Raw genomic sequence first — 26043 nt, 5'->3', positions numbered from 1 at the left:
CAGGCTCTCCAGCCAGAGTGAGGAATGGGTGACTCAGTGTTTAGTACTATTGTCAGGCACTTACTAGATGCTTTCTACATTTTCTCTCATTTTGTTAATCCTCTTAACCTCTCAGTAAGTTTTATTGTAGTTTTTTGAATATATATGAGAAACTAAATGTTAAGTTCATGGCTGTGGAGTAGCAGGCCTGGGATTCTGACCCAGGTCTGCCTGAGATCAAAGCTTGTGCTCACATAGGGCTGCCTCTCTTGGGTAGATTTATCTCCATTTTAGAGATAAGGAAACTGAAGTACAGAGATGTTCCTTATACATCCTGAAAAATCCTTGAGGTGGGCTATGAGAAGGCCAAGGTATTGTGTAGGAGAGAAGAGGTCAAGAGGGGGTATGCAAGGAATGTCTCTGTGTCCCCAGTATCACAGGCTCCTCCCACCAGGGACATTTGCTAAACAGGACCACAAAGGCCAGCATGAAATAATTACAAAGAGAAACCAGCTATGGAGGAAGGAGGTGTCCGTCTTGTCTATTTAATGGGGTGACTCTGCCTTCTGATGATCTGCTTCTCTCCCTCTCCAGCTGCTCAGTCCCTTCCTAGCTGCCAACAGTATGAAGTTCTTCCAACCATGAGCCACTCGTTAGATCCATCCAGAGGGACAGCTCTGGATGAAGAAGGGTCAGTGCAAGATCCAAGGATCTTGGGGGGCAAGGGAGAGAGAAGGCAATGGTTAACTTCCTTCCTTCCTATCCTCCCTCCTTCCTCCCCTCCCTCTTTCTTTCCTTCTTTCCTTTTCAAATGGCAGAACAAAGCGTTATTCTCAAAACACCAGGGGAGACTGTGCTTTTTGCTTGGGCCTGGGAGGCTTTCAAAAATGCTACCTAATTAAATTTTCTGGCAAAGAAAAAACAGTCGCCAGGCTCCAGGAGAAAACACAGTATTTTCCTAAGCTAGACAATGCTATCATAATCTGAACGTGGCCAGGGAAGAAAAGTCCAAAAAGTGATTTCATTAGAGGAAGAAATGCATCAAAGATGACTGGGAATCTACCCCTGCCAAAAGGAACAGGGCACAGCCAGTGAGGGTCGTAGGGCCTGTGATGGGGTAGGCACGTGTAAACATCTATATTAAATACACAAAACCTTCATGTGGGAGAAGACCCCTAGGTGGACAAAATCAACTGCTCTTTATTTTGTTTATCAGTTTTATTGGTCATATATCCAGGATTCATTATATAACTCTTTCAAAATAACTAGATATTACAAGAATAGTTTACAATTCAGCTCTGATTGCACAAATACTTGACACAGGAAACCATTTTTACAAATACATATGTTTTCTTATAAGAATACTCTAATAAAGAAAATAAGTCTATACGTCTTACAGCAAATCCTATGCAGTTTTTTGCCCCATTCAACCACCATTTTGGGTTTTCCATCCCGGCACGTCCATCACATCCAATAAACCAAATTACAGTCTGCTGCTACTTCTCATTTTCAACCATTACTGAGATTCACACTGTTAAAGAGTTTTTAGGCTTCTTTTTCTAATCTTTCCTGATCTGAAGGAATTCACATACTTAAGCTAGAAGGGGTAATTTAAACACCATTCCTTCTAAATATAGCTTGTAGCAATTGGTGCTTGGTGATCTCCTCACTTAGGCAAGACCAGCTAGTAGCTTTATCCTGCACTGCACCAAGCAGGAGGAATACAAGCATTGTATTCCATATAGTTTCTAAACCTCAAAAACAAACCCTCAAAACAGTAAGAAAGCTAAAACATTTGCTAATGATAAGAAAGAACACTTTTAAATTCAAGGTCTCTCCTAAATTGAAGAAGATATAAAAGAAAGGATGTGGCAGTAGTTATGTAAAATATTGAAAAACTAAAAAATGTTAATCACATAGGTCAATGGCGTTATCATTTCCAAAGTGCCAGAAGATACAGAATCTTAGACGCTAAGGCTAGCTGAACTCAGTATCTGGCCTCCTTCTTACGCAATGGCTTTGAAATAGCCCAGGGGCACGTCATGTCATCATTGGGGGGGTGGGTGGCGGGGCAGGGAACTTTGCAGAATACTGACCACGTTTACCTGAAGAGACAGGTTCTACCAGGGGAAACATTTGGCATTTATGCTATTCCTTCACTGTTAATGAAAAGTGTATCCACTTGGCAAAGCTTGTCTTACTTTTCAAGTACCATGAATGAAAACCGAGACTAGCAGTATTCTACAGTCAAGTTCCTGAGTACTACGCTCCAATTATCCAATACTCTTAAAAGGATTCTTTAATCAAGCCCTTGTCCAGTAAGAGATTAGGTACTTGGGGACTGCGGTATGTCCCATTTCTCTTATGTTTCTCTTGATCTCTCTTTCTCACCCCAGTGTAATAAACTGCTACAGGTTTTTACCAAAATACTGTAGCAGTAGTTGGAAATGAGTTGTTTTGCATTACCAAAAGTGTTCAATCACATTGTAACGGGTCACATTTGCATATAACTAGATGGCCAAACAATGTCTACTGCAGTGATTTTGCAAATTCAGCATAGTCAATGTATCCATCATTGTTCTTGTCATCGTCTCTCAGAACACCATCTATTAAGTTAATCAGTTCAGCTTCACTCAGTGGTGGGGCCTGTTCATTCCCTTCCTACAAAATACAAATTAGACAATGATGAGTTGCACATTTTACTGGAAGTGCTTAGCTAATGTCTAAAATGTCCGTGGCTCATGTGTCCAAAAGCTCCTCCAGTGTAGCATGTGGCTACTTCTAAGAATCCACAAACCATATATCAGATAGAGTCAATTCACAACAATGCAATTTAGATTTATGTATTTGCCAGTTAAAAAGAAAGATGCAATCAAAGCAGGCCCTTGCTTGTTTTAAAAATTACTTTTCTTTCTTTTCTAATTACAAAAGTAATACACGTTCGCTGTAGAAACCTAGGTCTGGCTTACACAGAATTATGAGGTTCCTAATTCCCCCAAACCCACAAACTCATCTTAGACAAAAGCTCACAACCCAGGCTCTCCTGAGGGTCATCTCTGGGCGCAACATGCCCTTGGAAAGTGCAAGCAGTCTGCATTGGACAGCATCTTGGGGTCAGAACAAGAAGAGGAAGGCACTGCCAACCAGGAGAACTTGTTACAATCTTTTGAGGTGAAGGTATTGGCCCTGCTCCAGCAGCAGATATAGCAGGGCTCACTGTGCCGAGTGCTAAGCTGACGCTGTTCACGTCCTTGATTCTTCCTTTGCTACCTCTCCTGTGTGCATCCTTTGCTCTCCTACCACCACCAACAAGCCTGGCCTGCCAGGACTGCTGAATCCCAGGTTCTCTCCCTGCTGCAAGTCTCTCCCCACGTCCATCAGTCTGCCTTCCACAGCCAAAGATCTTCCAGTGACACTGCCATTCTGCGGCACAAAGCCATTAGCGCTCCCCACTGCCTTCCAAGGAGACCCAAGTCTGCTCTCCCGGCAGCCAATGGGAGCACACTCACATCCCCAGCTCTGCCTCTCCTCCTCTCTACAGACTGCGGTGTGGCAGAGTGGGACAGCCACTAGACCTGGAGACATAACATCTTGATTTCAGTTCCCTCACCTCTAAACTGGGGGTAGTAACAGTGCCTGCCCTGCCTACTCACAGGCTGTTGCAAAGATCGAATGAGCTCTCTAACCCACTTGAAAGTGCTCTGTGAACGGCTTCATATGGAGAACTGTATAATATCACACAAACCCTCAATTACTGCTGAGTCCCTTGACCCCTTGGTCCCCTGGTTTGCCTCTCTTCTCAAAGAAAACAACTTCTCCCCTGCTCTGCATTTTAATGTGGTCTGTCCTTTAGGCGCTGGTTCTCAAACTCCAGGGTGCAGCAGAAATGCCTGTAGCATGCCTGTCAGAGATACAAGGCCCTGGGACTTCTGCCTCAGTAGGTTGCCCTTTGCGAGAAGGGTCTCTGAACAGGAAAAGGCAGAATGGAGTGGTGAGCAGGAAAAGGAGATGCAGCAATACTGTTGTACAAGGACAGCACAGGTCATCAAGAATGGGGACCAAACTGCCGGGGTGGGGATGGGGGGAGGCTTTCCAAGACGCTGTCCACTGCGCCTCGGCTGACCTACCTCCTTATGGACGTGAGTGATGGCTGTGGAGAGTTCTAGGCCATCGAGCAAATTATTGCCATCATAATCATGCATTTTGAAATAATGGAGCTGCAGTTCCTGTGGGGACATCTCTGCTTCTGGTTTGTTGATGACACCTTCTAGATGCTCCATGATATGCCTAAAAACCAATAGTTAGACTCAGACCACTCGGCAGCAACCCCAGGATCATGACAAAACTTTAAGGACTGGAAAGTTCAAGATCTTAAAGTTCACCCATCCCAGAAAAACAAACAGAAAGAGTGGCAGAGCACACTCAAGGATGAGAGACACAGGCAAGGCCATGAAAGGGGCAGGGGAAAAGTCAAACAGTTCACCTGTTAAGCTGGCAAGACTATGGGTATTTTTCCCTCTTTATTGTTAGAATGCTGTTATAAAACCTTTGGGGGCTAGCAACTAAAAAAATGTTTTTGAACCAATTTAAGGATAACAAATAATGTGTGAGACTAACTGGCCCAGGACAAAAGTTGCAACAAATAATTCAATGTTTAAATGTGCCAATAAAAAAAGAAAACCGTCTGATCAGTCAAGAAACCTTAGTTCTATCCTGGGTTCTGCCACTACTACTTGTGTGTACGTGTGTGAAAATGTGCACGCATACATGAGTACGAATGTGTGTGTTGGGGGAGGTCTCTAGGTCTGTCTTTGGTGAAAGAGAGAGAGAGAATGAATTCAGGCAAGTCATTTATCCCATCTGGGCCTCCAGATCCTCCATTTATGAAACGATGATCGAAAAACGACTGCCTGATTTACAGGTAGCTATAAGGAGTTAAGTATCGTTCTTGAAAAATGTCAAGGAGTTGTACAAATAATAGAGGGAAGAGCGGATGGAGGGAGCCATCGCAGCCGGGCAGCCGGCCGTAGGCTGCAGCTGCAGAGGGGAGGCCCTGGGACCCCAGCCCTGGCTGAATACGTACTCTTGGTCGTGCACTGTGTTCTTATCCAGGCCCACGCTGCCAGGATGGGAGAAGCTGGCCCCAGGTTCCTCAGCCCCGGCACCTGGAGCACAAAAGGCCCAGAGCAGGCCACACAGGAAGGGGGTTCTGAGCAGCCGCAGAGATCTCATGGTCGCCAGTACCTGGGAGGTGGGGAACATAGTAGGTTGCAGGTGAAAACACCAGAGCGAAGGTTCTTTCAAAACGTGACACAGTGTGCTCCCGGGGAAGGAACTCAGTGAAAGGAACAAGACTGCAGAAGACTGGGCCTAAGGCCAGCTCTTCCGCTAGACTGCAGGGTGACCTTGGGCACGCCAAGTCCCCATCTTTCAGATTAGGGGTGGGAAGACTCCATGACATTTCCTAAAGTTCCTTCAGAATGCCAAGCAACTCATGAGAGCTTAAAGGGATTTAAAGATTTTTCCTGCCTACAAGAAGCTCACAGTGTGGTAAAATACTTCCTATGGAGAACAGTAAAAAAGGCACAAAGTGAGGTGTCCTAAAGAAAAACAAAACTGAAAGTTTAGAGGAAGAAATTTCCTCTGCGTGAGGGAAAATCAGGGAAGGTTGAAGGACCTGGGGCACTTCTGGGCCTGTATGGACAAGCACACACTGGACGTGCAGGGACTGAAGGACTAAGGCAATGGTGTAAGCGAGAAGCAGGTCAGACAAGTGGGAAAGAAACTCCAAGTGGTTCAGTTGGGGGGAGCCTAGAGGCTATGAAGCAGGCAGAACAGCGGACAAATGACACAGAGATTGACCAGGCCGTATGGGATATGGCTTTGCACACTAGGCCAAGGAGGCTGAAATTTCTGGAGGATGAATGGGGAGCCACTGAGGATTTATGAATGGGAGAGGAGATCAGAGCTAGGTTTCAGAATGGCTCATCCAGCAGCATGCGGGGGGAGGGGGGGCGCACTATTTAATGGAGCAAGGCCAGAGACAGGAATGTGGTAGTTAAGGAAAGCGATCAGGCAGGTCACATGAAGGCCTGCGGTTGGGGACACTGAGAAAAGCACATTAACCCCTGCCTCGTCCATCTCCCAGGACAGTGGCAGAGGCAGGTAACCCAACCACTGTGAAAGATCACTGGAAAGAAGAATTACATAGACATTAGGAGGCCATCAAGTACTCCTGGAGTTTGGTTAGACTAGAACTGTGGTCAACAAGACAGCACCGCTGCAAGCTCCTGAGGGCAGGAGTGCTTTGTTCCCAGCATTCCCCACCAAGGCTCAGGCAGGCCTCTACTAACTGTGTGTTAAATTGAAATTCCCAGTCCTTCCGGGGGCTTACAGACTGACCTCAGAAAGGAAGGTGAAGGATGGCCAAGAGACCTCCACACCAACACAAAGACTACACTTTCACCTCCCAAAAGGCAGCGCAGATTCTGCTGGTAACAAGGCCAGTGATTTCTAATGGGCCAACTGTAACCACAACCCCAAACTGACACAGTAAAAAGAAAGCTTAAGGTACTAATCATTCCCGTGCACCCACCTCACACAGAGCTCACTCCAAAGCTGCTGCTACCTCTACTCCCTGCACCTGAGGCTGAGAAGTAGCCGTGTTGCAGCCCCCTCACCCATCCCAAAAGGTGGGACTCTGGGAGAATGTCATCCCTACAATGTTTGGGAATATTTCCCAAACCCATTTTGCCTATCAACAGTACCCCCTCCAACAATCCTCTCCCTAAGGGAACCACCACCACTGCGATAGAACTTCCAGAGGGCCAAAACGCAGCATCTAATCTTACTACCATACAGGGACATCATAATGCAATGTCATACTTAACAATAAGAAAAGATTTTTAGGGGCACCTGGGCAGCTCAATCGGTTAAGCATCTGCCTTCGCTCCGGTCATGATCCCAGGGTCCTGGGATTGAGCCCTGCATCGGGCTCCCTGCTCGGCGGGAGCCTGCTGCTCCCTCTATCTCTCCTCCCAACTTGTGCTCTCTTGTTCTATCTCTCTCTCAAGTAAATAAATAAAATCTTTTAAAAAAAAAAAAGATTTTAAATATCTTTTAATAAAAAAGAGCAGATTGCCAAAGTCTGTAAAGAGTAATTTTGTAAGAAAAAAAAAAGTGTATGCATATTTCATACACAGAACAATGACTAAAAACTTTTAAATATTATTTTCTGAATTATGAGGTGTGATTCTGATTTTTCTTCTTTTTACTTCTCTATGAATTCTAAAGTGTCTACTAAAAACATGTTCTTTCTTTATAAATATGTATTTAATGTAATTTACCCCATAATTTTGTTCCAATATATATGGATGGAATAAAAAAGGGGGCTTTCATTTAATTCTCATCTCTAGAAAATAATTCAGGAACAGAAACTACATTTCCAGTTTTATCAAATAAAACTGTCCTGACCCTGACAAGGCCACTGCCACCGTACCTGGTACCTGAAAACAAGGTCTCAAGTTACTCCCAGCTGTAACTTCCCAGGCCAGAGCAGAGCAGCTTGGTCTAACCAGGTATCTTAAAAGTTCTGGGACAGGAGAGACCAGAGAGGGAAGCCAGTTCCAACCAAACCTCGTAGACTCATGCACAGTAGACATCTCTTTCTCCAGCAAGCCCTCTTCAATTCCGAGTCTGGCTTAGGCATTCTTCCCATATGCTCCCCAGTGCATCCCTTCAGAAGGGTCCTGACAACTGCTGTGAATGCCACCCTGAGAACTGCCTGATTACTTGTAAGTGCTCCCTGCTGGACTGAGCTTTATGAGGGCAGGGACTGAATTCACATTCCCAGCATCAGGCACAGTGCCTCGCACAAAGGCTGGCAGTTCTCAGCCTGTGTGCCATGGTCCTTAAGGGTTGGGAGGATTCCTGCCTTCACAGATATACTGCCAAAGTTTTGATGTCAGTGTAACTGAGCATAAAACCTTTTTTTTTTGAGATATCTATCAGACAGTTGAGTGATCAATGAACCCATAGCACCATTTCCTATAACTATATGGTTGGAGGCTTAATATATCAGATCGTGTGTGTGTGTGTGTGTGTGTGTGTGTGTGTAGGAGGGACAGGTTCTATTTAAATAACACCAAAAAGCAACCAAGTGATAAGTAGTACAGTAACTATGGGTCCACATTATCCCTTTTTCAAGAGAAGCAAAATAAGGGCCAAGAACCACTGGTTTTGAACATGTCCTATCTTGGTTCGCTATAGCAGGTTTCTAACAGAACACAACAAAAGCCCAATCTACAAACACAGAGGAGAAACTCTCCCTCCAAGTGCTACAACAAAAACAGGGAATCTGACTGTCACCTAACCAAATAAACTGTCACATTCCAAAAGAAACATAAGCAACTCCCCTTTGCCTGAAGAACATGTTGCATCACCCATACTCCAATGACTTAGTTCAAGGCCATGAGCAAACAGGAGATAAGCTCCAACAGTTCCCAGGCTCACTGCCTTCTCTGAGAAATTATAAAGGCCAGACTGGAAAAAAATCCAGAGGAGAGACTTCTGAAGGCAACTTCAGAACCCAACCCATGCTTTGAGACATCCCTCACAAGGATGAGCCTCAGTCCCGGGAGGAGAGTGCCAGACCATGCTCAGTGGTGGGTCTTTTGCAGTGCCTGGAGTGTAACAGGGCTCCCCTCACTGATCCAGCAGTCTCTTCCAGGCCCAGAACCTTTGCTCCCACTGTTCCATTAATCCAACCTCCCTCTCCCTTCCAGGCCCTTTCACACATCATCGGGGGATTCTTACAGCCACACCAGTCAGTGTCTCCTCCCTCCTGAGTCTGCAGCCTCTCACAACATAGTCACATACTGTTCCCTTCCCCTCCCTCTGTGAGGGCCAGGAGCCTATCCCTTACTCCAACCAATCACAAAAGTGCTAAGCTGCCCGGAGAATAGCACACCTTCACATCTGATTCAGGGCAGTGGGCTCTGGCACCCAGATATGTTGTTCCCTACCACAGAAGATCTGGCCTAAGTTAGAAAAATAACTTCCCTTTGGAGCCCTCCCACTAGGGCTGGCCTGGCCAGCTTGGCCCACCCTCTCCTCCCATTGTCATTAGCCCCAACTGCATGTAAGAGTTTGGAGCCAGCCTTCTTCCCATAAAGATTGCAGTGGCTGTTAGCAGCTTTTCTCTCATGCCAGTGGCCCTCAGTTAATTCACACTCACCAATACCCAGACACCCTGTACCCAAAATCAGTGCCAAAGAAAAACTCTGAACAATACTTCCCATTTACCGCTGCTATGGTCCTGGACTGAAGACAAGAATAGAACGAGGTTCCCAGGCCAAAGAAATTGCTACATGGGTGGGGTGGGGGGGTTGAGAATTGGTTCTGAAAAGCAGGGCATTTAATAACCTGATCTATATGTTTATTTGGGGAGTCCATGGAGTGGCCATGCTTCATTTATGCATTCAACCAACACACTCTTTACTAACAGCCTGGTGCCACACAAAGTACTGAGGACAGAACACTGACCCAGATGGGCTCCTGTCACACTAATTACAGCCTGGTGGAAAAGGGAGACCAGTAAACAGACACCCATGGAGTACCACAGAAACCCCAACCCACACCTGGAGTAACACATGAAGGATAAGGATTTTTTCAACTACAGTGTAGTACTTCAGGCAGAATGAAAATAATGTAACCAGCACCTAAGCCTATAAGAAACTTGGTCCAATCCAGGAACTAAAAAAAGGCTCAGCAAGGTTGAAGACACAGTAGAGGCAGATGGAAGGATATGATTAGCTTGTATGAATAATTCCGCAGGTTGGCAGGGAACTGAAATCTGGTACTCTAGGATAAGCAGAAACTGTACCTGGTCCATTTGATAAGGAGAGTTGTTTGGCCAGGGGACCTAATCCATTGGAGCAGAGTTGGGAAGAGAACTAGAGTAAGGCAAAAAAGAGTAAAAAGACAGTTCATGAAAGGCCTATATAAGCTCTGTTTTAGAGCCTGGAAGAACAATGAGAATCCACTGAAGGCGGGAAAGGGAATGGGGGAAGGCGGCGTCTGGTGACACGATCAGATCTGTTTTAAGATCTCACTCTGGCTTTCCAGTACATAACAAACTACAGAGGATCAAGAGGTGCAGTCAGAAGGCTACTGAAGTAGTCCAGGGACAATGGTGGCCTGAACCAGCTGCAACAGAGGGACTGTGGATCAGGGACGAAGTGGAAATACCTAAGATGAGATGTTCGACGGATTCGATTGAGTGGGTAAAGGAGTGCCGTGCCGGAAGGGAGAATGACGTCCAGGTTTCTGGCTTGGGCGCCGGCCGCTTGGCGGTGCCATGCCCAGATAGAGAATACAAGAGGAGGTCGACTTCCCCTGCCTTCCACTCGCCCGGCCCAGGACCTGTTTGTTGTCTCGCCCGGACCGAGACCTGGGTACCGGCAGAACACGGAGATTAACGCCCCAGGCCTCCGTGCAGGTCGTCCAAGAAGGCAGGGACTTGGCCCCGGCCGGACCCATCTGGCTTCAACGGCCCCGGCGGCCCTGTTCCAGCGGAGACGATCTGCTCCCAGCCGGCTAAGCTTCCGGAGGCAGCGACCCCCACCCAGGCCGTTCCCGCCCCCTCCCGCCCCCTCCCCGCCCCCCCGGGACCTGAGCCCGAGGCCCCGAGCCCAGAAGAGGGGCGCCGGGATCCCGCCGTGCTACGGACCCCTCCGTGCTGCCCCACCGGCCTCATTACCTAGGGTTGGGTCACGGGCCTCGTAGGCCGAAGCCCGGGCATCAGGTGTTCTCGGGTTCACTCACCCTCACTGCCCCGTTTCCAAGCAGTTCTCCCCAGACGCGAAGCCTTCCAGCATGACCCTCGCCAGCCCCCGTCCTCAGACTGCTTTTATTGGCCCCGCCCCCGACCCGACTCGCCGTGCGCACGCGCGCCCCCGTCTGCCCTCCCGTTGGCGCCAAAGAGCCCCGCCCCTGCCCGGAGACCCGCTGTGTGGACCGCTGGGGTGATTCCACGTGTAAAGGGCTTGAGCCCAGCAAGGGCCATGGAGATGCAGTTCCTTTGCCTGCCTTCCCTAGAGCGACAGTCGGCTCGGGTCCGAGTTGGGGCTACTTGAGCCTTCAGGGTGTCGGTAGGTTGCTGGGAATGGAGGAATGTAGTCCGGCGTGGGGACGTAGGATGGTTAATGCGGATGAGTCGGACGCTAGAGCTGGCTTCCAGTCCGCCTCCACCTTTACAGGTTCCTCGGTTCCTCCGACTGCAGGTTGGGAAGAAAGATCATAGGAATCCTAACTCCTCTCCTCATGAAACGCCTAGAAGACGCTGGAGCCATCCACGGATCCTGCGATTCCAAGATTGGCCGACTGACAGCCTTTGCTTGTTGTATTCCACAAGCCTCATCATCTTCGATACCTTTCACTCGTATTATACGAGTCCCACCAAGATTTTATGGGCAGCTCAGTTCAAATACCACCTAACTTGGGCAGTTCGTGGAATCACCTGCTATCTTAGTAGAAGACAAAGCGCTTCAAGAAAAAAAGAGATGCACAAACAAAAGAAAAGCCCCGCATAATGCTGCTTTTACAACTTTCCCCTGTACAAGACTGTTGTTCCATGAATATCCATTGACCAGATGGGTAAATGAATGTGGAACTGTCCTTTTTTAAATCCCCTGTCCCACTTGTGTTCATACAGATACATAATAATCTTTCATATTAATCTCGATCCAGAAAGGGAGAGACTGGGAGAGAAAAAAAGAGGTTAAGTAGATGATCCCAGAACCCTCCCTGCATTCTGCCTTAGCAGATCAGGGCCTTGAAATTTGGCCAAGGTAACTGCCATCGACAGTGCCTCATTCCTTCTCCCATCTTCATCTGAGATTGAAATCTGTCAATCCTCTTCCAGAGAAAAAGCCCAGGATCCCAAAGTCCCTGAAGAAACCCTGTTAATTCAAGGCCCCCTTCTTTCTTTACTCTGAAGTTGTCTGACCTAATTCATTCTTCAGCCCTGCATCTGCCGTCCATCCATTCTTCCATTTGCTCATTTATTCATTGATTCAGTAACATTTCTTGAGTACTACTTATGTACTAGACACTGTGCTAGAAGCTACTAGATACACAAATAAGACATGGTCTTGTGCTCTCATTCCGTTTGCCCAATGCTTCCACTTTCTCTGTGGATCTGAGCCTCTATCGTCTCTCTCTTGAATTACCAACTGCTCTCTCTCTAATAGAATTCCCATCATCATATAAGCTTGCTCTCTGGTTTCCTCCCCACCATGCTACTGAAACTACTACCTCCATACAAATCCAGTGGTCCCTTCTCTGTTCTAACTTGCCCTCTCAGTCCTATTCAACACAGTCAACCACTCCCACTTTGAAACACTTTCTTCTCTGGTTTTCTAACATCATGCACTCTTAGTCCTCCTACCTCACTGGCTATTCTTTCTTGGGTTCTTTTTACTGGCTTATATTCTGCTCAACTGATAAATATCAAAGCACCCAGGGTTCTATCCTGAGTCCCTTTTTCGATCTACCTACTCTCCTTATATGATTTCATCTAGTCCTATGGATTTAGGTGCCATTTACAAGCAGGTGACTTCAAATTTTTCTCTAATGGTGACCTCTCCCTGTAATTCCTAATTCCTCAAAAAACTGCATACTTGACATCTTTACATGAATGTCTAACTGGCATCTCAAAACTTAACTTGGCCTCTCGCCAAATTAATTTTCACCCCCCAAATATGTACCTTTCTGTTTTGTCCATGTTAGTGAATATCACTGCCATCCATTTATTTGTTCAAGCCAAAAATCCTAGGAGCTATTCTTGTTTTCCCCCAGCTCTACTGAAGTATGGCTGGTATCCATGAAACCATCATCTGCTATCTGGACTACTGGGAGAGCTTCCTAACTGATCTTCCCGCATGCCTTTCTTGTCCTCATTCTAGTCCATGAGTGAGGACACACATTAACTTAAGCCATTTATAGGTGAATATTCCATAACTTGTAGCTGAACCCATTCCTAACAGGCAAACAATTCGGTACCATAAGTAGGACCCTTAAAAACAGACACTAAAATGTGGAATTAGCTAATGAAGGTTATGATAGCCAGTGGTGAAGACTCTCTATCGCAAATTGGAAAGTTGGTGACCAACTTGTTAAGCCGTAGTGAAACTGTCAAACTGCTGTCACTTGCTGTGCCTTGGATACAGACTGCGTGCCAACCAACGTAGTATTGCAGGAGAAATCTCAGGAACAGTATAAAACTTTAGTGGTGGTGGCTTTTTTTTTTTTTCCTTTAGTAGCTTTCAGCAAAGTCCTTCAAGAGAGTGACAAATCTAGATTAGAGATATGTGATTTGAAGGCAGAGATTAAAAATAAGGCCTTGGTAAGAGAGGAACCCCTTACTGGCAGCTTACAACCTAAATTGGCCAAGTCCCACAACTTGGAGCCTCACTGGTCTGAAATAATTTTCTTTGTATGCCCAAGCTGAAGCCAGCACAAGTGGAAACAGGGAAGGGGCAGCTTTATCAGGAGATGAGATTGAGGCCCAAGGTAGCAAAAATGGACTCAAGGTGGCATCTCTCCCTGCAGCAGTTGTTTTGAATTGTCTCAACTATAAGTGAGCACACAAAAAAGAAGCCCCTCGAAGACTTAAATATTCTAATACTGGGTTTGCTGGTTTTGCAAAAATAAACACTTGAGGTATACACAAGAAACTAATAAAAGAGAACAGAGGTGAGAATAAGACCTTAATTTATTTCTTTTTGTATTACTTTTTCTTTTTTAACCCAAAAAAAAATGTTACCTGTTTAGAAAATAAATTTTTTAATCTTTAATTAGAAAACCACTTAAAAACTACCTAAGTTATTTGGTTGTGATTACTCATGCATGGAATTGACCAGAAGCCTAACAAATGATTGAGGGAATCATTTGTGTCCCTAAAGTCTCAAGCCTGGTCAACATTCGTCTGTTACTGTTTAACTTTTAGGGCAATCCCTGGATTCCTGAGTTCCCTCCAACAGAGAGTAGGATACGAACACTGTGCATTCCTCACAACCACGAGACAGAAGTGAGGAGCCACCAGATTCCCCAATGAAAAACTTAACGCACTGCCACGGAAGAGATCCCTTGCTCTTATCTGTCTAGCAGCAAGTGATGTGGGTTACTGAAGGGCGTATATTATGCTTTCCATTCTTTTTTTTTTCCCCAAAAGGAAGCTTTCATTGTTTCTTCACATTGTGCATTGAAAGTGTTTTTATACATTTTATTGTTGTACAGTTGTAGAGGAGAGACACACTCCTGTTTCCCTTTACTCAGAAACACGATAACCTCTGACACCAGGTATGTGGATTTTTCTCCCCACAACAAGCAGTTCTCTGCAACACCAGCTGAGTATATAATGCAATTCAATTCTGACACTAACTGGACTTAGTGCAGACCCCACAGTTTAAGGGCTCAATCCATAAGACTGTTACCCCACTTCAGATGACATTCACAATTAGTAGGTCCCCAGGTTACCTACAAGTTCTGTCTGACCTGGCTACAAATTGGAAGTTCCCACAACCCCCTCCTTGGACTTGATCATTTGCGAGAATAGTTGCCGGAACTCAGGGAAATGCTTATGTTTGCCAGTTTATTATATTATAAAAGATAGAGATGAATAGCCAGATTTGGTAATACAGAGAGTGAGGTCTGGAAGGATTCCAAGTGCAGGAGCGCCTGTCCCCGCTGAGTTGGGGTGTACCACCCTCCCCAACACATGGTCACAACCAAGAAGCTCTCCAAATCCTGTACTATTGGGATTTTTATGGAGGCTTCCTGACATAAGCATGATTGATTATTATTAATAGGTCAATCCCCAATCCCTCTCCCCTTCCCGGAGAATGGGGAGTGGGACTGAAAGTTCCAAGCTTCTAATCATGGTGTGGGCTTTCTGGTGTCCAGCCGCCATGCTGAAGCTATCCAGGAGCCCACCAAGAGTCACCTCATTAGAACAAAAGACACTCCTATCACCCAGGAAATTCCAAGGGCTTTAGAAACTGTGTCAGGAACCAGTCAGGAACCAGGGTCAAAGATCAAATATTAGAACAAAAGATGTTCCTAGTGTTCTTATCACTTGGGAAATCATAGAGGTTTTAGGAGCTCTGTGCCAGGAACCAAGGGCAGAGACCAGCATATATATTTTGTATTAATTCACAATAGTATACACAAAGAAAGTACACATATAGAAAAGCATACAACTCAACAAATTTTCAGACATGGAACACACCTATATAACCAGCACCCAGATTGAGAAACAGAACATTACCAACACTCTGGCATCCCCCCCTTGTGTTCCCTTCCAAGTACCACCCTCTCCCCAAAAGGAACTGCTATCCTGACTTGTAACGGCACAGAGCCGTTTTACCTGTTTTTGTATTTTCTATAAATGGAATCACACAGTACATACTCTTTTGTGTCTGGCTCCTTTGACTCAACATCATTTTGAGACTCATCTCTAGTGTGTGCAGATCATTCTCATTTCTGTACGCTATTCTCTTCTACTGTCTCTGCACATCTGGGTTTGAGGCGCTTACAAATAATGCTGCTTTGAATGTTATGGCACATTTCTTTTGTTGCACATCTGTTCACATCTCCATCAGGTATCTACCTCGGAATAGAAACTGCTCTCATAGGGAACACAGATGTTCGGCGTTATCAGATACTGCCGTAAGTTTTCCCAAGCGGCTGTGACAATTTATACACCAGCAAGAGCATGGGACAGTTCTGTTGTTCCCCATTCTCCCAACACCTGGTACTGTCTTTGTCATTTTAGCGGAGAACTTAACCTTTAGTTTGAGTCATCAGGCCATGAGAAACCACATTTGGACCTGAAAGAGGGGCCTGCACACAGAGGACCTGGACTCCATGCTATCTGTAGGAGCTGGGTGAAACTTCAGGATTATCTCCTTTATGGATGTTCCATGCAAAATGTGTATATGGGAAAGGGGTGTGAATGGGTTGTAGGTAACCAAAGAGCTGCACCATGCCGACTCTGATGAGTTAGACTGGGTGGTACCCTGTTTCAGCTGTCCACCCTCTTCCTCCTGTCAGTCTCCACAATAAAGGCTAAAGAACATTAAATACTCACTTTTTCGTCTTTTTGGCAGCTAGATGGGCATGTGACAGAGTTCTGGCAGTGAGACACAGGGAAACCTGGGAAATCTTCTGCAGTTCTGATAAAAGAGCTAAGTGACTGGTGCAGACCTTTCCCCTTCTTCCAGCCCCGAGTGGATCCGGATGTGTACCCCCTCAGCAGTCATCGTCAACGGTGAAGGAAGTCAGGGAGAATTTCAGAAAGGCTACCCCAATGCTCTGGGGCTGCTGAGTCAGCACCGACAGCTGCCTGCCGCCAGATACCTTTTAAGTGAGGAGAACTCCTGTTTGCTTAAGCTACTCTAAGACCATCACTTGCATTCCAAAGCAGTCCTAAGTGATACAGAGGCCAAGGGAGATGTGGGCTCAACTGAACTGATCAACGTGAGGTCAGCGGGGGTGCTCAGGGACCAGCTAATGTGGAAGACTGGGGAGCAGCCAGATTGCAGTGCCCGAAAAACAGTGGGTAGGTAAGCCCCGGGTACAGCAAATACGGGCAAGTCTTCCAAGCACTGGCTGTGAAGGGAAAGGAAAGTAGCTAGAGGGGACACAGGATTCAGGAAGGGTCATCTTTGAGATGGAGTGCCACGTGTATGCCTACATCCTTTTGGAAAGGAGCCAGCAAAGATGAGCTTGAAGAGACAGCAGAGTGGACAAAATTGAAAGGATAAGGTTACTAAGGAGGCAGGAAAGAGAGGATCCACAGCCCAGATGGGCACTAGCCAGAGATTTGGGAGGCATGGCTATCTTCTGACAGCGCTGTGATTGGAGGAGGGGCAAGGAGACTGAGCAGGTTAAAGTTTGAAATTATCATGGTGTAACTGGGAAAGCAAACTGAAGGCTTTCTGGCCTGAATTGACGGTCTAGTTGTAATTGGAAATTAGGGTGCCAGGGTGGCTCAGTAGGTTGGGTGTCTGCCTTCAGTTTGGGTTGTAATCCCAGGGTCCTGGGATGGAGCCCCATGTTGGGTCCCTGCTCAGTAGGGAGTCTGCTTCTCCCTTTTCCCTCTGTCCCTCCCCTGACTTGTGCACTCTAATAAATAAATAACATCTTAAAAAAAAAAAAAAAAGAGGGGCACCTGGGTGGCTCAGTCCGTTAAACGTCTGCCTTCAGCTCAGGTCATGATCCCAGAGTCCTGGGATCGAGCCCCATGTCAGGCTCCTTGCTCAGTGGGGAGCCTGCTTCTCCCTCTGCCTGCTCTGCCTGCCCTTCCCCTGTTTGTGTGCTCTCAGTCTCTCTCTCTCTGACAAATAAAGAAAATCTTAAAAAAAAAAAGAATATCTTATAGTTGAATGAATGAATGAATGAATGAATAAATAAATAAATAAATCCTCTCTCTCTCTCTCTCTCTCTCTCTCTCTCTCTCAATCCCCAGCTCTTTCTCCTCTGGCTAGCTGCCATTAGTGACCACACCAGGGCCAAGTGGGGGAAGGACTGGAGAGTGGTGGGGGATAAGGAAGTGCCCACCTGACTGGTACAGTAAGTTGGCTCCTCCCCTTTTCCATTTGATACTGTGGCTTCCCAGCTGGGACCCTCACTACAGTTCCCTCAACACTTCCCCTTCAGAAAGCTCCTGGTCCTCTCTCAGTATCTGCTTTCCGTAGCACTCCAGCAGATACCCTTTTGGGCAGGATCCCTTTAGAGATGATCCCGAGCTGGTTCAAGGACTCATGCCTTGGGTGGGATTTGAGAAGAGCCCAGGGCAGTGTCCCTACCTTCCGCAGGTGTTTTCCAGGAGACAGCAAGCCCCGGGAGCCCAATATGGGATCTGAACAACGAGAAGCAATACTGAGGGTGATGTCTAGGGCCTAAGAGCATCCTTCAGGAGTCCCCAGTCCCCAGCATGGTTCAGCAAAAAGGAGGCAAGAATTCCCAAGTGCTCCCAGGGGCCAGGTGTAATAGCAAAGCAAACCAGGTGAGAGCTTGGGACAGGGATGAGGAGAATGCAAAGTACACCCTATGTGACAATAAGAGGCCATGGCAAGGCTTCTGACATTAGTGGTACATGCAGAAAGCACAGTGGGTGACTGTCCTGGGCACACTTGTCTTCAGAGCCATTCCTCCATCTTCTGTATTGTGTTTTGCATCACAAGGGGGCTAGCCCCAGCAAACAGCACTTCCTAGCCTCTCCGGTCAGCTGCCTTCTGCTGGCTCAGCTAACAGAGGACACCAGGAAGGGATCCGAGGATAGAAGGGAGAAAGAAGCTGCTTCCACTAGCAATAAGCCCCGGTGACCTCACCTTCATAATTTAGTTCACATTTGAGTCCAGTGACTTTTATGAATTCCAGGTACTCAGATTCATTGATTCCCCCATTCTAATTCCCAAGGTCCTATATGTTTTTAGTCAATGCCTTAACTTTCTCACGAAGGACATGACTGGTTTATAAATTCATCTTAGGTTGTGATATAGGTTCCCACGGTATCAGATACTGCATCTGGATTTTAGCTGCTTATGTTCAGCAGCTCTAAGAGAAAAAAGACTTTTTTTTTAAGACATTCCTAGAGGCTCTGTGGTTTGAGCTAAGAATTTAAAATTCTGGGTCTGTGATTTTTTTCAGTTTAACCTTTTTTTTTTTTTTTTTTAAGTAGGCTCCATGCTTAACATGGGGCTTGAACTCACAACCCTGAGATCAAGAGTCACATGCTCTACCAACTGAGCCAGCCAGGCACCCCTAATTTTTTTAAAGCTCTCTTATGCTTAAAGCCATCAGAACCAGCCAGCCAGCCTATCTTACATTCTTTGTGTTCCTCATTCCGTCACAATGACCTGTCACTCTTCCCAAGAAGCATGAGTACCTCCCAGAGTACATGTAGACGTTCCAAGGGGTGCCCAGGCATGGGTAGTTTTAAAGATTACTTTCCAGGCCCTCTGTTTTCATACATGCAGTCTTTGCTAAAATTGACCTGCCCGACAATGACCTGCCTTAGAACATGAAGCTACTTCTCTTTTCCAGCCTCCCTTTTAGCGATCACGCTCCCTTCCCTACTTTATACAATTAAATGCCCCCTGCATTTTACCAAGATGCACTGTCCCTGGATACACAAAGCTCAAGATAACCACAAAAGGGGCAATTCAAACGACTCATGCCACTAAAACCTACTTTACTCAAGGCAATGGGGTAGGGCTTCATATTTCTCCTCTTATTCTTATTTCTGATAAGAGTGAAACACAGTGGAGTTTGGGCTTCTATTGGATGTTCTGAATTCAGACATACTGTACATGGGGGTGGTGGAAATGATGGCCATCTGGGTTTAATGACTTTGCTTCTTCCATCCCTGACTATTATCAAAGAACTCATGGCTTCTGGTGAAAAATCCCATGACTGTTGACTTCTTAAACTTCGAAGCAGACATACCTTCCCCCTACTAAGTAAAACACGTTAGCATTTCTTAATATCCCTTTTATCTCCTCTCTTCCGCCATCATGTTGTTCTTATTTGGAATTTTTGACATTAGTTATTCTGGATAAACATTCTCTTTTTGGGGCACCTGGGGGCTCAGTCGTTAAGCGTCTGCCTTCGGCTCAGGTCATGATCCTGGGGTCCTGGGATTGAGCCACATTGGCCTCCCTGCTGAGCAGGGAGCCTGCTTCTCCCTCTCCCTCTGCCTGCCGCTCCCCCTGCTTGTACTCTCTCTCTCTCTCTCTGTCAAATGAAAAATTAAATACCTTTAAAAAAATTCTCTTTTCTTCAATCTTAGACTTTTGTTTTTAACAGCAGTATATTTATCAAAATATTAGATCACCCTGACATCCCATATCTCTTGAAGGTTGTCCTGGATTTGTTTCTCTTACTTGAACACTTCCATTAAAGGTATTTTCAACTGTGGCTTTTTATGTGGCAAACTTCTCATAACATGCCTGAGAACATTTTTATTACTCTCTCTCATTGAAATGAAAATTTGGCTGTGTATAAAATTTAAGGTTCACAGTTCTTTTCCTTTAGTACTTAAATAAATACATGATCATAAGAAAAACCATATGACCCTCTAAAAAGATGAGGGAAAAGGCAATCGATACCCATTCATGATAAAAAAAAAAAAAACCACAAAATTTTCAGCAAACTAAGAATAGAAGGGTAGTCTTGAACTGATAAAGGGCATCTATTCAGGGTGCCTGGGTGGCTCAGTTGGTTAAGCGACTGCCTTCGGCTCAGGTCATGATCCTGGAGTCCTGGGATGGAGTCCCACATCGGGCTCCCTGCTCAGCAGGGAGTCTGCTTCTCCCTCTGACCCTCCCCCCCATGCTCTCTCTCTCTCTCTCTCAAATAAATAAATAAATAAATAAAATCTTTTTTAAAAAGGGCATCTATTCAAAACACTCAGTTAACCATACGATCCAGCAATTGCACTACTGGGTATTTACCACAAAGATACAAATGTAGGGATCCGAAGGGGTACGTGCACCCCAATGTTTATAGCAGCAATGTCCACAATAGCCAAACTGTGGAAAAAGCCAAGATGTCCATCGACAGATGAATGGATAAAGAAGATGTGGTATACATACACGATGGAATATTATGCAGCCATCAAAAAGAATGAGATCTTGCCATTTGCAACGACATGGATGGAACTGGAGGGTGTTATGCTGAGTGAAATAAGTCAATCAGAGAAAGACATGTATCATATGACCTCACTGATATGAGGAATTCTTAATCTCAGGAAACAAACTGAGGGTTGCTGGAGTGGTGGGGGGTGGGAGGGATGGGGTGGCTGGGTGATAGACATTGGGGAGGGTATGTGCTATGGTGAGCGCTGTGAACTGTGCAAGACTGTTGAATCACAGATCTGTACCTCTGGAACAAAGAATGCAATATATGTTAAGAAAAAAAAAAAGAAGAAGAAGATAGCAGGAGGGGAAGAATGAAGGGGGGTAAATCGGAGGGGGAGATGAACCATGAGAGATGATGGACTCCGAAAAACAAACTGAGGGTTCTAGAGGGGAGGGGGGTGGGGGGATGGGTTAGCCTGGTGATGGGTATTAAAGAGGGCACGTTCTGCGTGGAGCACTGGGTGTTAGGCACAAACAGTGAATCATGGAACACTACATCAAAAACAAATGATGTAATGTATGGTGATTAACATAACAAAAAAAATTAAAACAAAACAAAACCCTCAATTAATGTTTTTATAGTAGAAGACTGAGTGCTCTTCCCCTAACATCAGGAACAAAGCAAGGATATCCACCTTCAACTCTCTATTCACCATTACCCTAGAGCTTCAAGAAACTGCAGGAAAAGATACACAAGGCATACAGATTGTTAAGGAAGAAGTAAAACAGGCCTTGTTCACAAACAACATGATCATGCACATTGGAAATCCTAAGGAATCTAGAAAAAAGCTCCTAGAATTAAATGAATTTAGCAAGGCCACGGGCTACAGGTCAATACACAATAATCAATGGTCTGTTCATATATTAGCAATGAATACATGGAAAACGAAATTTTAAAAATATCATTACAACAGCATCCCAAAATATAAAATACTTAGGGATAAGTCTTTCATTATTTTAAGTATACTCTTTTTTCATAGTCTGGGAACTTTATCATCTGAAGTTATTGTGGTCCAGTCCTGCTGCTATGTCTATTCATTTGACTCTGTCAAAGTATAACTCAGAGACATTTAGATACCTGCATGCAAATGGCATACTCACTTATTTTAAAGAGAAATTAGACTCTTAGACTCTAGACTCGGTTAGACTGTTAACAAGAAGGGATTTAAAAGAGAGAGAGAGGGAAAAAAACTCGACAGTCAAGGAACAGTAAGTGTTCAGATTTTTTGGTTTGCTCTTTGGGTTGGGGAGCGGCTAATGGCTCAGCTGATATCTGGCAGAGTCTAGTCTGTGATGTGTGCTCTTAAACAAGCTGTCTGGGGAAAACAAGAGAAAGTTTGAGCTACTGACAGATTCTTCTGATGAGTTGGAGATTTTAATTGTGGAATATTCATGCCAGGCTGATGCTATGTAAGATCAGGTCTATACCATTTCCCTCCTGAGAATTTCTTAGCTCTCACTCATGGTGATTATATCCTCCTGCATTTTGTAATTTTAGATGATGAGCTCATCTTTAGTGGGGCTTTGTATATGGGAATCCTGCGTGGCCAGGCTGGAGGGTGTGTTTCTTCAGAGAGATTTTATGTTTGCTTCTGTCTGTTTGGTATCCATTTTTTAAGTTAATTTTTCAACCCGCAGGCCCCTAGTTTCTCTAGGCGGTGTAAGACTGTACTCTAGACCTGAATAAGAGCAGACTGATATTATAACTTCTCAGGGGAACATTTTTTCCCCAAACAAGAGGTGAGGCTAAGAGACACAGCTTCATAGTTTCTCTGTACGTCTCTGCACATTTCATTTTTGGTTCATACTTTCATCAAAGGTATAGCCCTTTGAGAGTCCTAGTTTTATGTGGAAGTCTCAAGTCTATCTCTTTACTTTTGTTAATCAAGGTCTCTTCTTTTGTTGCTACAGGTCCATTCAAAAATGCCTTGGTTCTTGAGACCGGTAAACCCCTGGGGTTGGGTGGGCTCCACATCAGCTCATCCAACATTCCCTCTGCCCCTCCCCTCAACTGAGCTCCCTCTTAATTTTTGACCACTGAGAATGTTCCCTACCTTCTGTGAGCTTAGCTCTCTCATCAACTGAAAGCTTAATTAAAAAAAAAAAAAAAAGCTTATTTTACCAGGATTCTAAGATGTTTTCCAAGAAAGAGACCATGTATGGCATATATTCATATATAAATGTAGTATGAACGGTAGGAAAAGGCAATTCACAAACCTATTCCTGACTTCTCTCCCATATTACCCCCAAGCCCTCACCATTATGTTTTGCTCTTCTCTAAGCAACATTAATAGTTGTTTTCCCTTCTCTACCCAACATCTAACCTCAGTTTTAATAGTAAATGAAGGGATGGATGAGTGATGGATCAGTTAAACAATTCATTCACTTATCCATCAGTGACACCTACTGTGTCTCTATCTTGAATTCTGATTATTACAAATATACTGAAGATCACAACAAACAGAAAAGAAGGGAAGAAGCATGAGAGACATTTTAAAATGTATTGAGTACTGTATCTCTTTAAGAAAAAAAAAAAGCCTTGCAGAAATTGAATATTGAAACTGAAAAGAGTAGAACTGTAAGACACAGACCAAGTTAAAACTGAGTTCATAGATGAATGAACATGAACCCGACTGGTAGGGGAAGGCTCCACACCGTAGGTGGGAGCTGGGCTGAGCAACTGGTGTTGACTCATGAAACTGGGATCCATACAGGTCATTAACTAAACACATGCAATAAACTATAGACTGCAGTCTGGCTACTCACATTATAAAAATCTCTTCATATAGAGGACATTTTCTATGGTGATCAGTTCTGCCCTCCTAATAAGATTTAATTTATAAAACTTTAATTGGCATTTAACTTTTCAGATTCATAGTCACTGTACGATCAGAAGTAGTTAATCTTTCTGGAGTTTTTCCAGCCAGTGTTTACTCCAAGAATTAGCTCAAATCCTTTGTTTAGTCATCAAGTGGTTCATTATTCTTTGTAAGTGACTAGGAGAAGGGTTCTCAGGGCCCGTGGTACACTCAAGGACCACGCCTGACATGGAGAAAATTAAAATGAAAAGGGACTTCTTTTGGTAGAGCATTCTTTTTCAAAGAAGGGTAAAATTTTAATGACAGAAATGGATCCTTCTGGAAGAATATTTTAGTAATTGCCATATATTCGCAGAACCTTCCAGAGTATTTAAATGAGCCTCTCCGTACTGATTGATGGCTCATCCTCTACTGTATGGAGGTAGAACAGAGGAAGTGGAGGATAAAGTAGGTCATTTTAGATATATTATTATATACAATAATATTATTAATAATAATATATTACCAGGATTGCCAAGATCAGGCCTAAAGCAAACAACCCTCTTGCATCCAAGTTCAATGAGAGAATTTAGTGTAAAACACTTTGTCTTCTTTTTCTCACAAGGTCCACATAAATTTGCTCCATATCTGCTCAAAACGTTTCTGAAAAAGCTCACATAGCCTTTATCCTTTATAAGCAAAACGTTGCCCCTGATGTTCTGAGTGGCTTGAAAAGCCCAGCGCAGAGTCTATCAGGAACATCTTCTATCTGCAGCTATGAACTGCGGTGGGCATACACAACATCTGTGTGATTGCTGGGGCCGTGTACAAGGTAATCGGGAGCGTGGGGCAGAGCTGAAGGTGCTGCAGGCTCCCAGGGGGCAGGCAGCAGAGGGCTGGAGGGCTGAGGCTCTCAGAGCCAGGCACGGGGGCTGCATCCCTAGCTGCAGGCCAGCAGCGCCGCCAGCCAGGGAGAGGTCCCTGTGTCCAGGGGAACAGCTCCTTGACTCTGCTTATCTTTCTCTCCCTGCTGACTCAGCCTGGCTTGGGCTTGCCCAGGGCTCAACTCACTCTCTTATCATCCCCACTGCTTACAAGCACATTCTTTCCAAGTTTCTTAGTTGAAATCCCCAGAAAGAAGGCTCTGGTTTAGCCCATCTTTTAGTGCCAAGCCATCTGAAACAGCTAATTAATTGGTCCATGGGTAGCCCGGCCTCCCTTGGGGCAAGAGCTTTGGTCTGTGGTCACTAGTGTCTACAGGGACAGGCATGCAATGAGGCTTTGGGGGTATGCGGGAGTCATCTAGATTCTGTGAACATGGGGAAGGTGACAGATCAGGCCTAAGGCAGCATGGATGGTGGCCTCCAGGAGTCCCTTGGGAAGTATCTCCTTCCGCCTTTACTCCCCTATGGCCAACTAGGGACAGGCCTCTTTCAGTCCACTCTGGAGCCCATTTGTTTTAGTCTGGATTCTTTAAAACCTGAGCCTGGGGAAAACTTACTAAGATTTTATTGGGATATCAAAATGGACACTTGGGCAAAGGGAGCCCTGGCAATAAGTAAGTGTCCTATCCTAATGCAAAATTTGCTCAACCTTATTAAAAAACAAGGAAAGGCTTAATTATTATATCTGGCCTATGAGACTTGGAAAAATGTAAATATCCAGTGTTCTGAAAATATATATAGGGAAAAATGTCCTCTGATGCACCGTGGAAATGCAGATCAAAAGCCTTGAAAAGGGCTACACCTTCCAACCTAACAATTTCATTTGTAATGTGGAATTTAATATGTACTCCTCATGTGAAATAAATATAGCCCTTTAATTTTCTATGATTCATCTTACTTTCTCCAAAGCACCCATCTTGATAGGAAGTGAGAGGAAACTAAATTTAGTCCACACGACTAAAACCCAGTTTAATTCAATATGTAAACTGACCATTTAGGTACTCAGTCTGTCAGGGTAACTGCCCAGGCTCTCATCAATTCTTCCACTTTAACATAGGTTTAGGTATATAGGGGATGGGAGGGCTTACATATCCTATGGCAGTAGGGAAAAGACTCTCTGGAGTTTATATATGGTACAATCCCATTTCCACTATTAAAATAAAAGTGCAAGGGGCACCTGGGTGGCTCAGTCGGTTAAGTGTCTGCCTTCAGCTCAGGTCATGATACCAGGGTCCTGGGATCAAGCCCTGCATCGGGCTCCCTGCCCGGTGGGGAGTCTGCTTCTCTCTGCCCCCTCTTCTTCTGCCCCTCTCCCCACTTGTGCTCTCTCGCTCAAATAAATAAACAAAATCTTTTTTAAAAAATAAATAAAAGTGTAAGTGTGTCAAAGTGTGTCAAAGAAAAAAGGTCTGGAAAGATATAAAGCAACGTCTTTGAGTTATCTCTGGGAGGTAAAATTGCACTGGGCTATTACTGTCTTTTACATTTATGTTTTGGTTTAATTTTATAAGAAGCATGCCTTAATTTCATATTCAGAAAAAAAACAATAATGATGTTTCCTTCTGATAAAAAACCAGCCCAACAGGATGTTAAGTGGGGTTTTGATTGAAACGCCAA

General features: G+C 44.9%; 1 protein-coding gene across 4 annotated transcripts in view; it reads right to left on the bottom strand.

Moving 5' to 3' along the window:
* Nucleotides 1–1188: 1188 nt before the first annotated feature.
* Nucleotides 1189–26043, bottom strand: part of MCFD2 (multiple coagulation factor deficiency 2, ER cargo receptor complex subunit) — a 39180-nt gene continuing 14325 nt past the window's right edge. For 2 of the 4 annotated variants that reach the window (XM_028103937.2, XM_028103936.2), the window contains 3 exons: nt 5063–5223; nt 4107–4266; nt 1189–2640 (listed from right to left, as the gene is read on the bottom strand). In XM_028103937.2, coding sequence (XP_027959738.1) covers nt 2509–2640; nt 4107–4266; nt 5063–5211 — 441 coding nt within the window. In that variant the 5' untranslated portion in view covers nt 5212–5223 and the 3' untranslated portion in view covers nt 1189–2508. Of the gene's footprint in view, nt 2641–4106; nt 4267–5062; nt 5224–10738; nt 10886–26043 lie in introns of those variants that run through there. The other 2 variants (XM_088026544.1, XM_028103938.2) reach the window with 2 other exon arrangements.

Source organism: Eumetopias jubatus, unplaced genomic scaffold, assembly GCF_037043125.1.
Source record: "Eumetopias jubatus isolate StellerSeaLion01/CBP00866 unplaced genomic scaffold, mEumJub1_p1.0 scaffold_9, whole genome shotgun sequence".
Classification (NCBI taxonomy): domain Eukaryota; kingdom Metazoa; phylum Chordata; class Mammalia; order Carnivora; family Otariidae; genus Eumetopias; species Eumetopias jubatus.
Note: the sequence above shows the minus strand (reverse complement) of the source record. Positions and strands in the feature narration are given on the sequence as shown.